Source organism: Odontesthes bonariensis, chromosome 4, assembly GCF_027942865.1.
Source record: "Odontesthes bonariensis isolate fOdoBon6 chromosome 4, fOdoBon6.hap1, whole genome shotgun sequence".
Lineage (NCBI taxonomy): Eukaryota > Metazoa > Chordata > Actinopteri > Atheriniformes > Atherinopsidae > Odontesthes > Odontesthes bonariensis.
In genome coordinates, this window is record NC_134509.1 from 42,481,989 (window position 1) to 42,499,794 (window position 17,806).

Below are 17,806 nucleotides of genomic sequence, written 5' to 3' on the forward strand. Positions count from 1 at the left end.
ACCACAGGAACCGTGACCAAAGGAGCCGTGACCACAGGAGCCGTGACCACAGGAACCGTGACCACAGTACCACAGGAGCCGTGACCACAGGAACCGTGACCAAAGGAGCCGTGACCACAGGAACCGTGACCACAGGAACCGTGACCACAGGAACCGTGACCACAGTACCACAGGAGCCGTGACCACAGGAACCGTGACCACAGTACCACAGGAGCCGTGACCACAGGAGCCGTGACCACAGGACCACAGGAACCGTGACCACAGGACCACAGGAGCCGTGACCACAGGAGCCTTGACCACAGGAGCCGTGACCACAGGACCACAGGACCACAGGAACCGTGACCACAGGACCACAGGAACCGTGACCACAGGACCACAGGAACCGTGACCACAGGACCACAGGACCACAGGAGCCGTGATCACAGGACCACAGGAACCGTGACCACAGGACCACAGGAGCCGTGACCACAGGAACCGTGACCACAGGAGCCGTGACCACAGGACCACTGGACCACAGGAGCCGTGACCACAGGACCACAGGAGCCGTGACCACAGGACCACAGGAACCGTGACCACAGGAGCCGTGACCAAAGGAGCCGTGACCACAGGAGCCGTGACCACAGGAGCCTTGACCACATGAGCCGTGACCACAGGACCACAGGAGCCGTGACCACAGGACCACAGGAGCCGTGACCACAGGACCACAGGAACCGTGACCACAGGACCACAGGACCACAGGAGCCGTGACCACAGGACCACAGGAACCGTGACCACAGGACCACAGGAGCCATGACCACAGGAACCGTGACCACAGGAGCCGTGACCAAAGGAGCCGTGACCACAGGAGCCGTGACCACAGGAGCCGTGACCACAGGAACCGTGACCACAGGACCACAGGAGCCGTGACCACAGGACCACAGGAACCGTGACCACAGGAGCCTTGACCACAGGAGCCGTGACCACAGGACCACAGGAACCGTGACCACAGGACCACAGGAGCCATGACCACAGGACCACAGGAACCGTGACCACAGGACCACAGGAACCGTGACCACAGGAACCGTGACCACAGGAGCCGTGACCAAAGGAGCCGTGACCAAAGGAGCCGTGACCACAGGAGCCGTGACCAAAGGAGCCGTGACCACAGGAACCGTGACCACAGGACCACAGGAGCCGTGACCACAGGGCCACAGGAACCGTGACCACAGGACCACAGGAACCGTGACCACAGGACCACAGGAACCGTGACCACAGGACCACAGGAGCCATGACCACAGGAACCGTGACCACAGGAGCCGTGACCACAGGACCACAGGAGCCGTGACCACAGGAGCCGTGACCACAGGACCACAGGAGCCGTGACCACAGGACCACAGGAACCGTGACCACAGGACCACAGGAACCGTGACCACAGGAGCCTTGACCACAGGAGCCGTGACCACAGGACCACAGGAGCCGTGACCACAGGACCACAGGAGCCGTGACCACAGGACCACAGGAACCGTGACCACAGGACCACAGGAACCGTGACCACAGGACCACAGGAGCCGTGACCACAGGACCACAGGAACCGTGACCACAGGACCACAGGAACCGTGACCACAGGAACCGTGACCACAGGAGCCGTGACCAAAGGAGCCGTGACCAAAGGAGCCGTGACCACAGGAGCCGTGACCAAAGGAGCCGTGACCACAGGAACCGTGACCACAGGACCACAGGAGCCGTGACCACAGGGCCACAGGAACCGTGACCACAGGACCACAGGAACCGTGACCACAGGACCACAGGAACCGTGACCACAGGACCACAGGAGCCATGACCACAGGAACCGTGACCACAGGAGCCGTGACCACAGGACCACAGGAACCGTGACCACAGGACCACAGGAGCCATGACCAAAGGAGCCGTGACCACAGGAGCCGTGACCACAGGAGCCGTGACCACAGGAACCGTGACCACAGGACCACAGGAGCCGTGACCACAGGACCACAGGAACCGTGACCACAGGACCACAGGAACCGTGACCACAGGAGCCTTGACCACAGGAGCCGTGACCACAGGACCACAGGAACCGTGACCACAGGACCACAGGAACCGTGACCACAGGAGCCGTGACCACAGGACCACAGGAGCCGTGACCACAGGAGCCGTGACCACAGGACCACAGGAGCCGTGACCACAGGACCACAGGAACCGTGACCACAGGACCACAGGAACCGTGACCACAGGAGCCTTGACCACAGGAGCCGTGACCACAGGACCACAGGAGCCGTGACCACAGGACCACAGGAGCCGTGACCACAGGACCACAGGAGCCGTGACCACAGGACCACAGGAACCGTGACCACAGGACCACAGGAACCGTGACCACAGGACCACAGGAACCGTGACCACAGGAACCGTGACCAAAGGAGCCGTGACCACAGGAGCCGTGACCACAGGAGCCGTGACCACAGGAACCGTGACCACAGTACCACAGGAGCCGTGACCACAGGAACCGTGACCAAAGGAGCCGTGACCACAGGAGCCGTGACCACAGGAACCGTGACCACAGTACCACAGGAGCCGTGACCACAGGAACCGTGACCACAGTACCACAGGAGCCGTGACCACAGGAGCCGTGACCACAGGACCACAGGAACCGTGACCACAGGACCACAGGAGCCGTGACCACAGGAGCCGTGACCACAGGAGCCTTGACCACAGGAGCCGTGACCACAGGACCACAGGACCACAGGAACCGTGACCACAGGACCACAGGAACCGTGACCACAGGACCACAGGACCACAGGAGCCGTGATCACAGGACCACAGGAACCGTGACCACAGGACCACAGGAGCCGTGACCACAGGAACCGTGACCACAGGAGCCGTGACCACAGGACCACAGGAGCCGTGACCACAGGAACCGTGACCACAGGAGCCGTGACCAAAGGAGCCGTGACCACAGGAGCCGTGACCACAGGAGCCTTGACCACATGAGCCGTGACCACAGGACCACAGGAGCCGTGACCACAGGACCACAGGAACCGTGACCACAGGACCACAGGAACCGTGACCACAGGACCACAGGAGCCATGACCACAGGAACCGTGACCACAGGAGCCGTGACCAAAGGAGCCGTGACCACAGGAGCCGTGACCACAGGAGCCGTGACCACAGGAACCGTGACCACAGGACCACAGGAACCGTGACCACAGGACCACAGGAACCGTGACCACAGGAGCCTTGACCACAGGAGCCGTGACCACAGGACCACAGGAACCGTGACCACAGGAGCCTTGACCACAGGAACCGTGACCACAGGACCACAGGAGCCATGACCACAGGACCACAGGAACCGTGACCACAGGACCACAGGAACCGTGACCACAGGAACCGTGACCACAGGAGCCGTGACCAAAGGAGCCGTGACCAAAGGAGCCGTGACCACAGGAGCCGTGACCACAGGAGCCGTGACCAAAGGAGCCGTGACCACAGGAACCGTGACCACAGGACCACAGGAGCCGTGACCACAGGGCCACAGGAACCGTGACCACAGGACCACAGGAACCGTGACCACAGGACCACAGGAGCCATGACCACAGGAACCGTGACCACAGGAGCCGTGACCACAGGACCACAGGAGCCGTGACCACAGGAGCCGTGACCACAGGACCACAGGAGCCGTGACCACAGGACCACAGGAACCGTGACCACAGGACCACAGGAACCGTGACCACAGGAGCCTTGACCACAGGAGCCGTGACCACAGGAGCCGTGACCACAGGACCACAGGAACCGTGACCACAGGACCACAGGAACCGTGACCACAGGAGCCGTGACCACAGGACCACAGGAGCCGTGATCACAGGACCACAGGAACCGTGACCACAGGACCACAGGAACCGTGACCACAGGACCACAGGAGCCGTGACCACAGGACCACAGGAGCCATGACCACAGGACCACAGGAACCGTGACCACAGGAGCCGTGACCACAGGAGCCGTGACCACAGGAGCCGTGACCACAGGAGCCGTGACCACAGGACCACAGGAACCGTGACCACAGGAACTGTGACCACAGGACCACAGGAGCCGTGACCACAGGAGCCGTGACCACAGGACCACAGGAGCCATGACCACAGGAGCCATGACCACAGGAGCCGTGACCACAGGAACCGTGACCACGGGAGCCGTGACCACAGCCTGACTCACAACATGCTGATGGGCAGAAGAATGGAAACACACAGAGACTGGAGTGGAAGAGAAGAACACTTACATTAGCTCCAGCATTTATCAATGCTCTGACACATGCTACGTGTCCTGACAGGCAGGCTTCATGGAGAGGCGTCACATGATCAATGGTGACAATGTTGGCGTGATATCCCTGCAGGATAAAAGCACTGAGTGAATATCTGCTTTACATCATGGTGGTAGAACCTGCTGTGAAGGCTAAAACTACAGTCTGCTGCTGCTGAGGACGACTGAGTCCTCAGCAGCTGAAAGCCTGCTCCAGTTGTGACAGCTGGGAGTTCCAGCTGATGGAAATAATGCTGATGGAGCTGTATGAGGATTTTAAAAGTGTCATCACCAGAAATGGTAATACAGCTGCGATCAATAAAGCAAAGAAACGGCATGGCTAACAACTGCAGACAGACTAAATGCGTAAGTTATGAAAGTTTCATACCATTGTCAATTGTTAGACATTTATTTCACTGTCCTCATGTATTTATGCTCTCCTCTTTGTGTTATAATGTGTTTACATAAAGCATGATGAATTGTCTCTGTATGAGATGTACAGCACACATACTGGCCCTGCTCAGTTAATTAATAACCCAATAATCGACACGCATCATCATACTGTAGTGACTATATTATCGTGAGTGTGTGACCCACATATTAATTTTTCACTGTTACATCTCAACAGGAGCAATCTTAACAGCCAAAAGCGTACCTGGCAGCAAGTGAAGGTAAAGTACAGGAAAATATTTCAGAGTGGTAAGTAGCCTTTGAAGAAATGTGTTTGTCCAATAAAGAGAGCACCAAACTAGATATGGAAGAAACTGAAAATAAAAAAGATCAAGCTAGAGATTATGAAACTGGAGAGGGATGTTAGTATAAATTCAGATAAAGGAGAATTTCGTGTTGTGAACTGTATTTAATTCTGTTTTCTCTCCACAGCTTAATTAATAATAATTAAACAATTCAACACAACTTGAACTCAAACTTGTCATTATTGTACGGTTCATGCAACGTGTTAGAAATGTGTTTTTACATTTATATTCACAGTGGGGTGCCATCACCTAACGTGTGGAAAGTTATAAATCATCTCTGTCCATTTAGCCTTCTTACACTTGCTCTGACTTAAACTGCTACTGTGTCAATGCTAAATTATGAAAAGAAGTTCTAACTCAAAGGTCACAACAATAAGAATCAATGGAAATATGTGTCCCTGTATAGGTCCCTCACTGTGTCAGGAGAAACTGAGTCCTTTCAGGCGCTAGAACCTGCAGGGACTCAACAAGACTTGAGCCTGAAAAGTTGTCCACAAGACAAAATGTATAAAATATGAAGTATACTATTAATTTAAGATGGCTCTGTCAGAAGTCAGCCATGGTGCCTGAGAACTTTAAGCAATGAACCTGGATTTAATTTGGCCAAAGGTCATTTCTATCCATGCCCTTGTTGTAGCATGTGCATGTGCATGTGCATGCCCTTGTTCCTGGATCAGGACATGGCGTGAGGAGGTACGGCCAGCATGCATAGCCTCTGTCCCCAAGCAGGACACCATTGAACTCTCCTGCAGAATAAGAGAAATGTTGGATGGATATACATGTGTTAAGACTTGGCAATTTGATGCAATATGTGCCTTATATGGCTATCTATAATAAAGTATGACGAGCACTTTAAATTCCTTGAGATGACCTCTACACTTGACCTCTCATTACATTACCAAAATTCTGCCTATGCTACACCTTACTTCAAAAGTACACTCCTTCGGGTTATTAAAATTCTTGCACCTTGTGCAAACCTCTGTGCCAGTGAGGATGCTCGTAAGATCCTAGAATCATGAACTGATCCCGGCCATTTAGCCTCAATGTTGGAAATGAAATGACCTCCATCACAGATCATCTGTATGCACGGAGGATAGGAGTCAATGATGAGCTTTCACAGGGCATAAATGTAACATTGCTCAGCGTTACTCAAAGGGGTTGATGTGGTATTTTTCAAAATGAGAAATCCAGTTCAGAGTCTATGGACAATTATCCCCAAGTGTACCTGAACATTTAGGATATGGAAAAATATTCGGTTTACATAGTCAGCCTCCACGGGTCCAGCAGGGGCCTGGACAATGTGACAATGTTTAAATCCAGACTGAAAACAGTTCTATTTAGATGTGCATATGACACCTGAAAGTATTTTATCTGCACTCTTCACTTTTAAATTAATTAATTAATGATTTTTTTGGAATTATTTTATTGCCTTCTGGTGATTTTATGTAGCTGTAAAGCACTTTGAATTGTCTTGTGTACGAATTGTGCTCTACAAATTGCATTGCCTTGGATGCGTACATGGGTACAGTGTAGTGCACTGATAACATTAGGGAAGCCTGAGGGAGATGATGAACTTAATGCAAATACTTCAGCCAGTAGGTTGTTTTACATTATCGGCTACTGTAAATGTGGAGCAGCAGCCTGAAAGGACAGAGACCCCCCCCCCCCCCCCGACATTCGCAATACTGACACTCTCCCTCTGTTCAAGTCTTAACTCAAAACCCATCCGTTTAACTGTGCTTACCTACAGTGATTGCTCCGTTCTGTGTATTTTTAATATGGTAAGATGTTTTAATTCCTGCGTTTTATCTAATATCTTGTTTGTACAGTGTCCTTGACTGTTTTGAAAGGAGCTTTCAATAATTTGTATCATTAACATTATTACCTGTCCCCGATTTTTCTGAGTCTGGTCCTACGTGGGTGTAGATCGGATGTTTGTTAGGTATTGATTAGTTTTAATGAATTAATTTCATGCTCAATACGTGTGTATAGTTGCGTTTCTTTAGTTGCACTGGCACCGACTGATTGATTTTTCGAGACAGTGAAAGTGGTGATATGATAACCACAGTTTTTGCTTCGTTTTTTAGACAAGACATGAGTTGCGGGAGCGCAGAATTCTAGGTGAACATTTCTTTCCGGAGTCCGTTTCAGCCGGTCGGACATTTTTTGAATTGCAGCTAAGCTAAGCTTCAACTTTAGCCTGCCCGGGAGCAGGCTAGTTCAGCAGCATAAGTTACCATGGTTACTCAGCGGGCGTTCAAATAAGCCACCTTTATGGAACGGAACTCTCGCTAAATTTAGCCAGAAGTAGCGAAATAAGCCAGGCTTTCCGCTAAGCCAGCTTCTAGGAATACCCCCCTGATCTTGCACATTTAGTTTGTTTGTTTTATTTTGCAGAGCCTTATTTCTTGTGGACTCAGTTCAGTCTTGTTCTTGGTTCTTGTCTGGTTAGCTGTCACTATTCCTTGATGCCCTCAGATGCCTCCTCTTGCCTCTTGCACTCGTTGCTCTCTTCCATCTCAGCCCCGCTCTCAGTATATAAACTCCCTGTTTTGAACAAAGGTAAATATCTTCCTTGTGTTCCTGCCTGTATTTGGCTCCTCCACGCTCTCACATCTCCCTGCTGTGCGGTGCTCAGCTCAGAGAACTAGAAACTGGGGCCTGAATCATCAACTATTGGAATTGTCTTCAAGCTTTTCACCAGCCTGTGTAACCTGCCCAGGTGTATCGTGTTAGTCCTTATGAGCTTGAACAGGTACTCCATGTGCCCTCCAGTTATAGCTGAGATGTACTGACCCAGAACACAGTGAGCACCATCTAAATAGAAACCAAAGCATCTCTGTTTTCAGTTCTTCATGTCTTCTAAGCCCACTCTACATAAACTGCGTCACAGCAAGTCTGTGCAGAAGTCTTGGATTGGCTCTTATTTCTTCACACATTTCCATGGAAACAGGAAGCAGCTGATTCACTGAAACATGTTCCAACATGAACATAAACCCAGAATCTGAGTCAGAACCAGAGTTAGTTCAGTTCTGAGCAGCTTTAAAGTGTGTATCTGCAGTTTCCATGGTAACAGCTGCAGAGATTCACTGAAACATGTTGCAACATGAACATAAACCCAGAATCTGAGTCAGAACCAGAGTTAGTTCAGTTCTGAGCAGCTTTAAAGTGAATATCTGCAGATGTTTCCATGGTAACAGCTGCAGAGATTCACTGAAAGATGTTCCAACATGAACATAAACCCAGAATCTGATCTATATCCTGTAATCTCTGATAAATGTGATGAAATCAAAGGTATTTACTTGTCTGATAACACTATGATATCCACCATGTCATACATCTTCAGTACTGTATTGCTGATGCATCTTATAGTGAATTCAATAGAAATCGTATGGTTTGTATGACAGTATGAGTAATTGCAGAAACATAGAAAAGTGAACTTGGTTCATTTGCAGGACCTGTTCCTCATGCTTCCACAGTTTGATCCAGAGAAGTGCAGATAGCAGACCTTTACTCTTCTAAATTGTTAAAAAAATGTGTTGACACATATCTCAGCAATCCCGTGTGGTCGAATGATGAGCCTGAGTTCACCACATTCACTGGTTGATGCTAAATGTAGTGACACCCCCGTCTAAATCAGTTTCACTGTTGGTGTAGTTTCTCTAAGTCTGATTTGAAAGAATTTTGGGTAAATGACAGTGAGTGGAGTACTGGCAAACATTTTTGTGACCATAGTGTGTGCATGATGGTGCTACCTGAGCCAGCAGAGTGCGCAGAGCGAGCAGCCGACCCTGAGAGGCTGCCTCATGGAGAGGAGAGCGATCTGCCCAGGACCCTGGACGCACACACACACACACGCACACACACACACACACACACACACACACACACACACACACACACACACACACACACACACACACACACACAAATATTATATGGAAGTAAAAACACGAAAGGATGGTGTGATTTTAGTTTGACCATTTCTGAATCAGCTGGAGTAACCTTGTATTTCTTTACTGATTATCCCACTTTTACATTCATTTCATATTTATCTGTCTGTAGTTTTTTGCACGGTCAGACTGCTTCAGTTTTAAAGACCTACCAAGATTATCTTACATTTACAGACCACTGTGTCCATAGGCGTCGCAACCATTTATTGTGGGAGAGACATGCCCCCCCACACTTTTTTCCATCTAAACATATTGTAAAGTCCAGCTGGATGTAATAAAAGGACGGAGGAGAAGGTACTCAGGAACTGTCGTTTCATCAGGGAATAGAAAAAGTTAGTTTTGGCTGCAACAACGCCAAAGAAGGCTCCTTCTGTGATCTCCTTTAAGCACCGCATCGCTCACACACAAAAAACACAAGCAATTCACACACTTGTCCCGCCCCCTTTCCTTCCTCATCCAATCACACACCTGCCTCAGCCTTGTACACATTCAATATAATCTCATATAGTCAGAAACAACAAAACCTCATCCCATATACTTCAAATGGGCCAACGTAGTCAGCCCAGCTGATGAGAAGACTCTCTGAAGAGCAGCAGAGCGAAGCATCCTGTATACAGGTCCTTCTCAAAAAATTAGCATATTGTGATAAAGTTCATTATTTTCCACAATGTAATGATAAAGATTCATTGCATACCAACTGAAATATTTCAGGTCTTTTATTGTTTTAATATTGATGATTTTGGCAAAAAAGTAAAGAAAAACCAAAAATCCCTATCTCAAAAAATTAGCATATTTCATCCGACCAATAAAAGAAAAGTGTTTTTAATACAAAAATAGTCAACCTTCAAATAATTGTGTTCAGTTATGCACTCAATACTTGGTCGGGAATCCTTTTGCAGAAATGACTGCTTCAATGCGGCGTGGCATGGAGGCAATCAGCCTGTGGCACTGCTGAGGTGTTATGGAGGCCCAGGATGCTTCGATAGCGGCCTTAAGCTCATCCACAGTGTTGGGTCTGCTGTCTCTCAACTTCCTCTTCACAATATCCCACAGATTCTCTATGGGGCTCAGGTCAGGAGAGTTGGCAGGCCAATTGAGCACAGTAATACCATGGTCAGTAAACCATTTACCAGTGGTTTTGGCACTGTGAGCAGGTGCCAGGTCGTGCTGAAAAATGAAATCTTCATCTCCATAAAGCTTTTCAGCAGATGGAAGCATGAAGTGCTCCAAAATCTCCTGATAGCTAGCTGCATTGACCCTGCCCTTGATAAAACACAGTGGACCAACACCAGCAGCTGACATGGCACCCCAGACCATCACTGACTGTGGGTACTTGACACTGGACTTCAGGCATTTCCTTCTCCCCATTCTTCCTCCAGACTCTGGCATCTTGCTTTCCGAATGTCATGCAAAATTTGCTTTCATCCAAAAAAAGTACTTTGGACCACTGAGCAACAGTCCAGTGCTGCTTCTCTGTAGCCCAGGTCAGGCGCTTCTGCCGCTGTTTCTGCTTCAAAAGTGGCTTGACCTGGGGAATGCGGCACCTGTGGCCCATTTCCTGCACACGCCTGTGCACGGTGGATGTTTCTACTCCAGACTCAGTCCACTGCTTCCGCAGGTCCCCCAAGGTCTGGAATCGGCCCTTCTCCACAATCCTCCTCAGGGTCCGGTCCCCTCTTATGGTTGTGCAGCGTTTTCTGCCACACTTTTTCCTTCCCACAGACTTCCCACTGAGGTGCCTTGATACAGCACTCTGGGAACAGCCTATTCGCTCAGAAATTTCTTTCTGTGTCTTACCCTCTTGCTTGAGGGTGTCAATGATGGCCTTCTGGACAGCAGTCAGGTCGGCAGTCTTACCCATGATTGCGGTTTTGAGTAATGAACCAGGCTGGGAGTTTTAAAAGCTTCAGGAATCTTTTGCAGGTGTTTAGAGTTAATTCGTTGATTCAGATGATTAGGTTAATAGCTCGTTTAGAGTACCTTTTCATGATATGCTAATTTTTTGAGATAGGAATTTTGAGTTTTCATGAGCTGTATGCCAAAATCATCAGTATTAAAACAATAAAAGACCTGAAATATTTCAGTTGGTATGCAATGAATCTAAAATATATGAAAGTTCAATTTTTATCATTACATTATGGAAAATAATGAACTTTATCACAATATGCTAATTTTTTGAGAAGGACCTGTATATGGGTTATGGAAAAGCAGTTCCTCATTAACATCACTGTAAAAGTAAGAACCGTCTCTCTTTGCCTTTAGCACAGTCCTCCAAGTACAAAGGACAGACTGATAAAAACCTGGATGATCCATGAGGAAAAGATATGTGTCATAATGGAAGTTCTTGATCCTCCGAAGCAGTACAGAGGCAGTGTCCATCCATAACTGCTTTCTACTGTACAAAAATCTCTCCACAGTCTGTAAACGAAAATATTTAATCCAACTGTGGATGTCAATCAAACCTTGCCCACCTTCAGAAACAGGTAGGAAAAGCAAAGCCGGTCTGGTCCACTGGTGGCCTTTCCAGAAGTCCACCAGTTTCTCTTGGATTCCGTATATTAGAAAGCCTGGAGGTTCAACCACACTGACCTGGTGCCAGAGCATCGAGGCGACCGAGCTGTTGGCTACAGTGAACACAAGAGGAGAACTGTTGGCACTGTCAAGGATTGGACGCGGAATTAAACATCCAATTCCAACCGAGCTTAAAAAGCTGTACCGTGGATGCAGAGCTGGAGCAAAACTAAAGGCAAAGAGGCACAACAGGAGGTGGAGGTACAAACCTTTTCTGCCCTCGGTGATCATGGGAAACGCTAACTCACTGCCAAACAAGTGTGATGAGTTAGAGGCGGAACCAACGGCTGTATAAGGAGAGCAGTTTGATCTGTCTGTCTGAGTCCTGGCTGAACCACAACACACCAGACTCATGTGTGGACATACCCGGCTTCACAGCCGTACGAGCGGATCGAGACCTGAGTACGAGCGGCAGTAAGCGGAAAGGAGGGGGTGTTATACTGTTCTTTAATCAGAGATGGGTCTCAGGAAGAAGAGACGGCTCAGGTCCTTCAGTGTCTGCAGTGATATGATGTGCATGTTTTATCACACTATCATTGAGAGTGCACTGTTCTATGCTGCTGTCTGCTGGGGGAGTTGCACTACAGACACAAACTGTAGGCGCATCAAGAGTAGGTTTTTTAAGTAAAGGTTTAATTACAGCAACCTTAAAAGGCTGAGGTACATATCCTGTCAACACAGACAGATTGATCAAATCCAATATGGAAGTGTTGATGAAGGGGAAAACCTCCTTGAACAGTCTGGTTGGGATTGGGTCTAAAACACAAGTTGATGGTTTAGAAGAGACTATTGCTGTTGTTAGTTCAGAGAGATCAACTGGGCAGAAGCCGTCTGAATACAAATCAGGTTCTAAAGATACCTCTAAAGCTGCTGTACTTGATGATACATCACTGATAAATCTGATAAACCACTCGGCAAAGTTAATGAAGTCTTTCTTCCTAAGCTTCCAACGAGTGCTGAAGTCAGAGACCTACAAAAATCTTAATTTTGAAGGAGTTGGGTGTTGAAATGCCAATAGAGAGAGAGTTGCGATGGGACGATTAAAGAGATGTCTATGGTGACTAAATGATGATCTAAGAAACCAACTGGAGATGTTTGCTGTGACTAACCTATTGTCATGGTTTTGATTGTTATGAAAGCAATCTAAGTGAGCAGCCTTCACAGTATCATCAGAAACCTTCATCCAGGTGTACTGCCTGATTGTATGATGGAATTTTCTCCAATCATCTATTAAATCATTTTCTGCTACTAATGCAGTCATGTGGGAAAGTGATGGAAGATGAGGTTCAGCTGTTTCTATAAACTGCAGTATCTGCAGTACAGTTCCAGTCACCTCCTAAATCTATGACTGATCTGCATTGTTTTTAAGAAGTTTAATCTCTCAGAGGGATTATTGTTTCTATACTTATCAATAAAAATAAAATGTGCAAAACTAATAGTCGCTGCTACAACTACAATTCTACGCTGAACCAATTCAGATGTGGATATATAACTAGCATGAAGATGGTGTGAAAACACAGCAGCAATCAAAAAAGATGTGTCCTTTACAGTTCCTCCCAGTCAGCCTCAGCATCATCTGAGCCATGCGTTTCCTGAAGGAAGAACACATCAATGTTTTTACTGACAATTACCTCAGCAAGAGCTGCCCGCTTACTCCTATCCTATACCATTCCCATTTAAAGATGCTTTCCAGGAGAAGGGGGAGAGAGAGGGAAACATAGAACTGTGAACCTCAAACTGAAACCGTAGGGAAACACCTCGTGCATTTCAACCATCAGAAATGAAGGTTTTTAGATTTCAGTGGACCTTTACCCCGTCAGAAGTTTTTTAAGCCTTTACACAACTGCTCCACACTTAGCTGCTTCATGATTTTCAGAGAAGAGCTAATGAAACCTTCTATATTTGGATAGAATTCAATAATTTCACCAACCTGCTTACTATAAGTTTCATTCAAAAACTGATCTCCTGAAAGCAGTACATCTGTGTTTCATCTTATGAACCAAGATCAGAAAACTGTGAAAGGGTCTCATCTTCCATTCTTTTTCTTATTTTTTATTTATACATATACACACATATACAGTATATATATGTGTGTGTGTGTATTGAGAACTGAGCAGTTCCTTGTTGTGATAGTGAGCTCTCTCTGAGCAGCAGCTGCTGCTGTGTGTCAGCATGCAGCTGCTGAGATACTTAGTCTTGTGTTCTACATACCCATATCTCCGTCTCCCCATGGCACATCCAGCCACTGGTATACATAGAACATTCTGAATGCAGAGCATGCAGCGGACCTCCACACTTTCTGCTCGTCCTCACCGTGTGGGAGTGGCGATCGCCGTACACTCCCGGCACACAGCAGCTGCTAAAAATAGCCACTAACTAGCTTACTGGCAAACTGAAAACCTAGCTGGATACCTGTCAGGCTGCTTTTACCACAGCAACAAACTAACTGTGTCAGGGTGAAAGTCAACCACTGAAGCTGCTCCGAACTACCAGCAGAACAGTACTCCTCTTCTTCCCATCTAACCTGTCAGCAGCAGATGGTGTCAGAGTGGAAGAAGCTCACGTCTGTCCCACTCCTCCTCTGGATGGTTCAGTCCAGCAGGCATTTTCCATCAACAGCACACAGAACCACACAAACAATGGAAACAACTGACATTTCTATTCTTCTATAACTGTAACCTTGTTATGTGCTGTGTATGGATGACATGTACAGCTGCTTTACTATCACTATGAGAAACATATATTTATATGCAAGTTCAGAAATGCTGTTCTTTTCACTTTATACATGCTTCCATTAGGTAACATTATCAGACAGCATGGCATACATTTCCATTGCTATGCTGATGATACTCAGCTGTACTTATCTATAAAACCAGATGAACCCAATAGGTTGGTCAGACTACAAGCATGTCTTAAAGACATAAAGACCTGGATGACTCAGAACTGTCTGCTTCTAAATTCAGACAAACTGAAGTTGTGATCAGACACCCTCTCTGCCTTTCAGACCAGGCTTAAAACTTTCCTCTCTGATAAAGCTTATAGTTAGGGATGGCTGAGGTGAGCCTGAAACATCCCATAGTTCTGCTGCTGTAGGCCCAGCCTGCTGGGGGAGCTCCCATGATGCACCTCTCATCCCTCTGCTCCCTTTCCTCTCCATGTACATGTGACATCATTGTTGTCATTAAAGGGATAGTTCGCCTCTTTTGACATGAAGCTGTGTAACATCCCATATCAGCAACATCATTTATGAACATCTTCTTACCCCCTGCTGCGTCCTGTGAGCAGAGTTCCAGCCTCGTTTTGGTGTTGATGAAGGTAGTCCGGCTAGTTGGCTGGGGTTTAAAAAATAAAGCGTTTTGCTTCTCAAAACAATATGCGTTCAACAGAGTAATACATTTGCATCACAAAATCGTCCATCCAGAAAAAGTCAGACCTCACATCGCTTGGCGCTATTTTTGCCTCCCTTGATATCAATGCGTCCAATGTAAACTGTGCAGACCGAAGAGCAGACCAAGCGGTCCCCTGCTTCCGAGCAGTAAACACCGTAACAGGTGCAGCTATCGCTAGGTGGCTGAACGCATTGATATCAAGGGAGGCAAAAATAGCGCCAAGCGATGTGAGGTCTGACTTTTTCTGGATGGACGATTTTGTGATGCAAATGTATTACTCTGTTGAACGCATATTGTTTTGAGAAGCAAAACGCTTTATTTTTGTGTCCCCAGCCAACAAGCCGGACTACCTTCATCAACACCAAAACGAGGCTGGAACTCTGCTCACAGGACGCAGTTCATAAATGATGTTGCTGATATGGGATGTCATACAGCTTCATGTCAAAAGAGGCGAACTATCCCTTTAACCTTCTCAGCAGGTATCCCTGTCCTGGTGTTAGGGTGCTTGTTGTCCCCTCTTTACATACATCAGGGTGCTTGCTCTTTTTCCAAATTAAAATTCCAGACTTTTTCCAGACTTTTTTAAAACTGATACTTTTTTTCCCCAAGACCTTAACTTTATGTACTTGTAACTTGTGTTCCTACTGCCTACTTCATTGGTTGAGATTGTACCAACTGTGTTTATTAGAAATGTTCATTTTTATAGGCTAGTTTTCAATGAACAAATGCATTATTCAGTAAATTATGCTTTTACTGATGAAAACGTTTCAAAACATGAAAATCACAAGTACATGAATTTCACATCAAACCAGTGTCACAAAAACTATCTATAAAAAAAAATGAATGGATGGATGAATGTATGTAGAATTCAGTCTCTTCACTCACATCTCATCCCATTAGGCTAACACAGTACGTGACCAGTTAGTAAACTTATAGTTTTATAGCCTACCTTCCTATTTCTCATTTCACAATGCCTTTGAGCATACTGTAAAATTCTACCATACATTTATTTTCCATACTTTATTAAGACTTTCACACAAAATCCAAGACTTTTCAAGGTCTGGAAAACAGTGCTTCAAAATTCCATACTTATTAAGACTTTCAAGACTTGCGCAAGCACCCTGATACATTGACGCTGTTATTTTCATCTTAAATGTGAGGAATATGAGATCATATTTTTTATTTGTAAGCTTTAAGCTACATCTTTAGTAAATGAATGTTTAGCAGCCCATGCTACACTGTTCAAACTAAACTAAACTGTTCTTTCATCAGCTGTGGGTGTTTGAAAGCTGTGTTCCACTTTAACGCCCTCTGCATGCGTTCACTTTGTTTTTCAATCTTTTATTGTTCCACTAAATCTTTATACATGATAAGATGATTCAAAGGTCAACGGGCACCTGCAGGAGATATCAGAGGAACGTGTTTATTTAGCTGTTGTTTTTTCATTTAATTTCATTCTGTCTTCTGATGTAAGTCCCCCACACCAAAACAACCCCTGCCCCCTTCTAAGCCCGCCTCTGCCTCAGTAACAGCATAAGAGCTGTTCACAACTGTTCACACTTCTGCACCGTCAGAGGCCTCAGAATTAAAAGTCTCACCCTTATCACACCAAACCTTTCACACACAAACAGCCCACATACCACACACTGGTCACTCCCAGCATGTTGATCAGAACTGCTGCCCCCCAGCACCACCTGAGCACCACCCCGCGCACCACCCCGGCACACAGTGTACCCACCTTGGCTGGTCAGAATGCCCCAGCAGGCCCTCTTCGCGTCCGGGACGTGTTTGAGAAGCGAGGCCGACTCTGCTGATCTTTTCCTGGACATCTTCACAGCTCCTGACAGGACCATGTTCCCACACCCGAGGCTCACGCGCAGCAGTCCAAAGGGCACGAGACGCTGTAAGAGAGGAGTCAGATCTGGACGGATTCAGATTGGCTGAGAGGCTTTGTTGTTGTTATGGTATCCTCGGCACGTGACCAGCTAATGCGACACAGCGGGGCGTGATACGGAGCCGTCCCGCAGAGGAGAACCCGCTGTTCTGTCCAGCTCGCTTCATCTCACCGTGCTGCCACTCATTCCGCAGAAGGCGGGAATAAGCACCACAGCGGATGGATTCATCCATAACTTCCTGCTCATAAATGTTGCCAGAGCACTGCCTTCATACTGCCTTCATACTGCGTCATAGGTTACTGCCTTCATATCAAACGCAGATACAGCCCTAAGTGACGGTCAATCACGTGTCTGTCAGGTCACGTGAGCAGTTCAGCTATACGAAGCAGGTGGAGCTCCCTTTGCTGCCGGCCAGAGTATTTACTGTGTGTGTGTGTGTGTGTGTGTGTGTGTGTTTACTGTGTGTGTGTGGTGTATTTACTGTGTGTGTGTGTGTGTGTGTGTGTGTGTGTGTGTGTGTGTGGTGTATTTACTGTGTGTGTGTGTGTGGTGTATTTACTCTGTGTGTGTGTGTGTGTGTGTGTGTGTGTATGTGGTGTATTTACTGTGTGTGTGTGTGTGTGTGTGTATGTGGTGTATTTACTGTGTGTGTGTGTGTGTGTGTGTATGTGGTGTATTTACTGTGTGTGTGTGTGTGTGTGTGTGTGTGTGTGTGTGTGTGTATGTGGTGTATTTACTGTGTGTGTGTGTGTGTGTGTGTATGTGGTGTATTTACTGTGTGTGTGTGTGTGTGTGTGTGTGGTGTATTTACTGTACAGCTCTGCTGCCGGCGCATTAATACCAAACAGCCCCCCCCCAGATCAGAGCTGTTAGAGACCACCTGACCAGAGCCAGAGCTACAGAGTAATACCCCATCACTCTGTAGCTCTGCACCTGACTGTACAGACAGTGTTTTACATTAT

At 47.4% G+C, this 17,806-nt stretch overlaps 1 protein-coding gene across 1 annotated transcript in view; it reads right to left on the reverse strand.

Moving 5' to 3' along the window:
• Positions 1–17,186, reverse strand: part of asb5b (ankyrin repeat and SOCS box containing 5b) — a 30,403-nt gene extending 13,217 nt beyond the window's left edge. Inside the window, exons 1-3 of the mRNA XM_075464241.1 lie at positions 16,688–17,186; positions 8,792–8,871; positions 4,262–4,369 (exon numbers count right to left, since the gene is read on the reverse strand). Of these exons, the coding sequence (XP_075320356.1) occupies positions 4,262–4,369; positions 8,792–8,871; positions 16,688–16,802 (303 nt within the window). The 5' untranslated portion in view covers positions 16,803–17,186. The remainder of the gene's footprint in view (positions 1–4,261; positions 4,370–8,791; positions 8,872–16,687) is intronic.
• Positions 17,187–17,806: the final 620 nt, after the last annotated feature.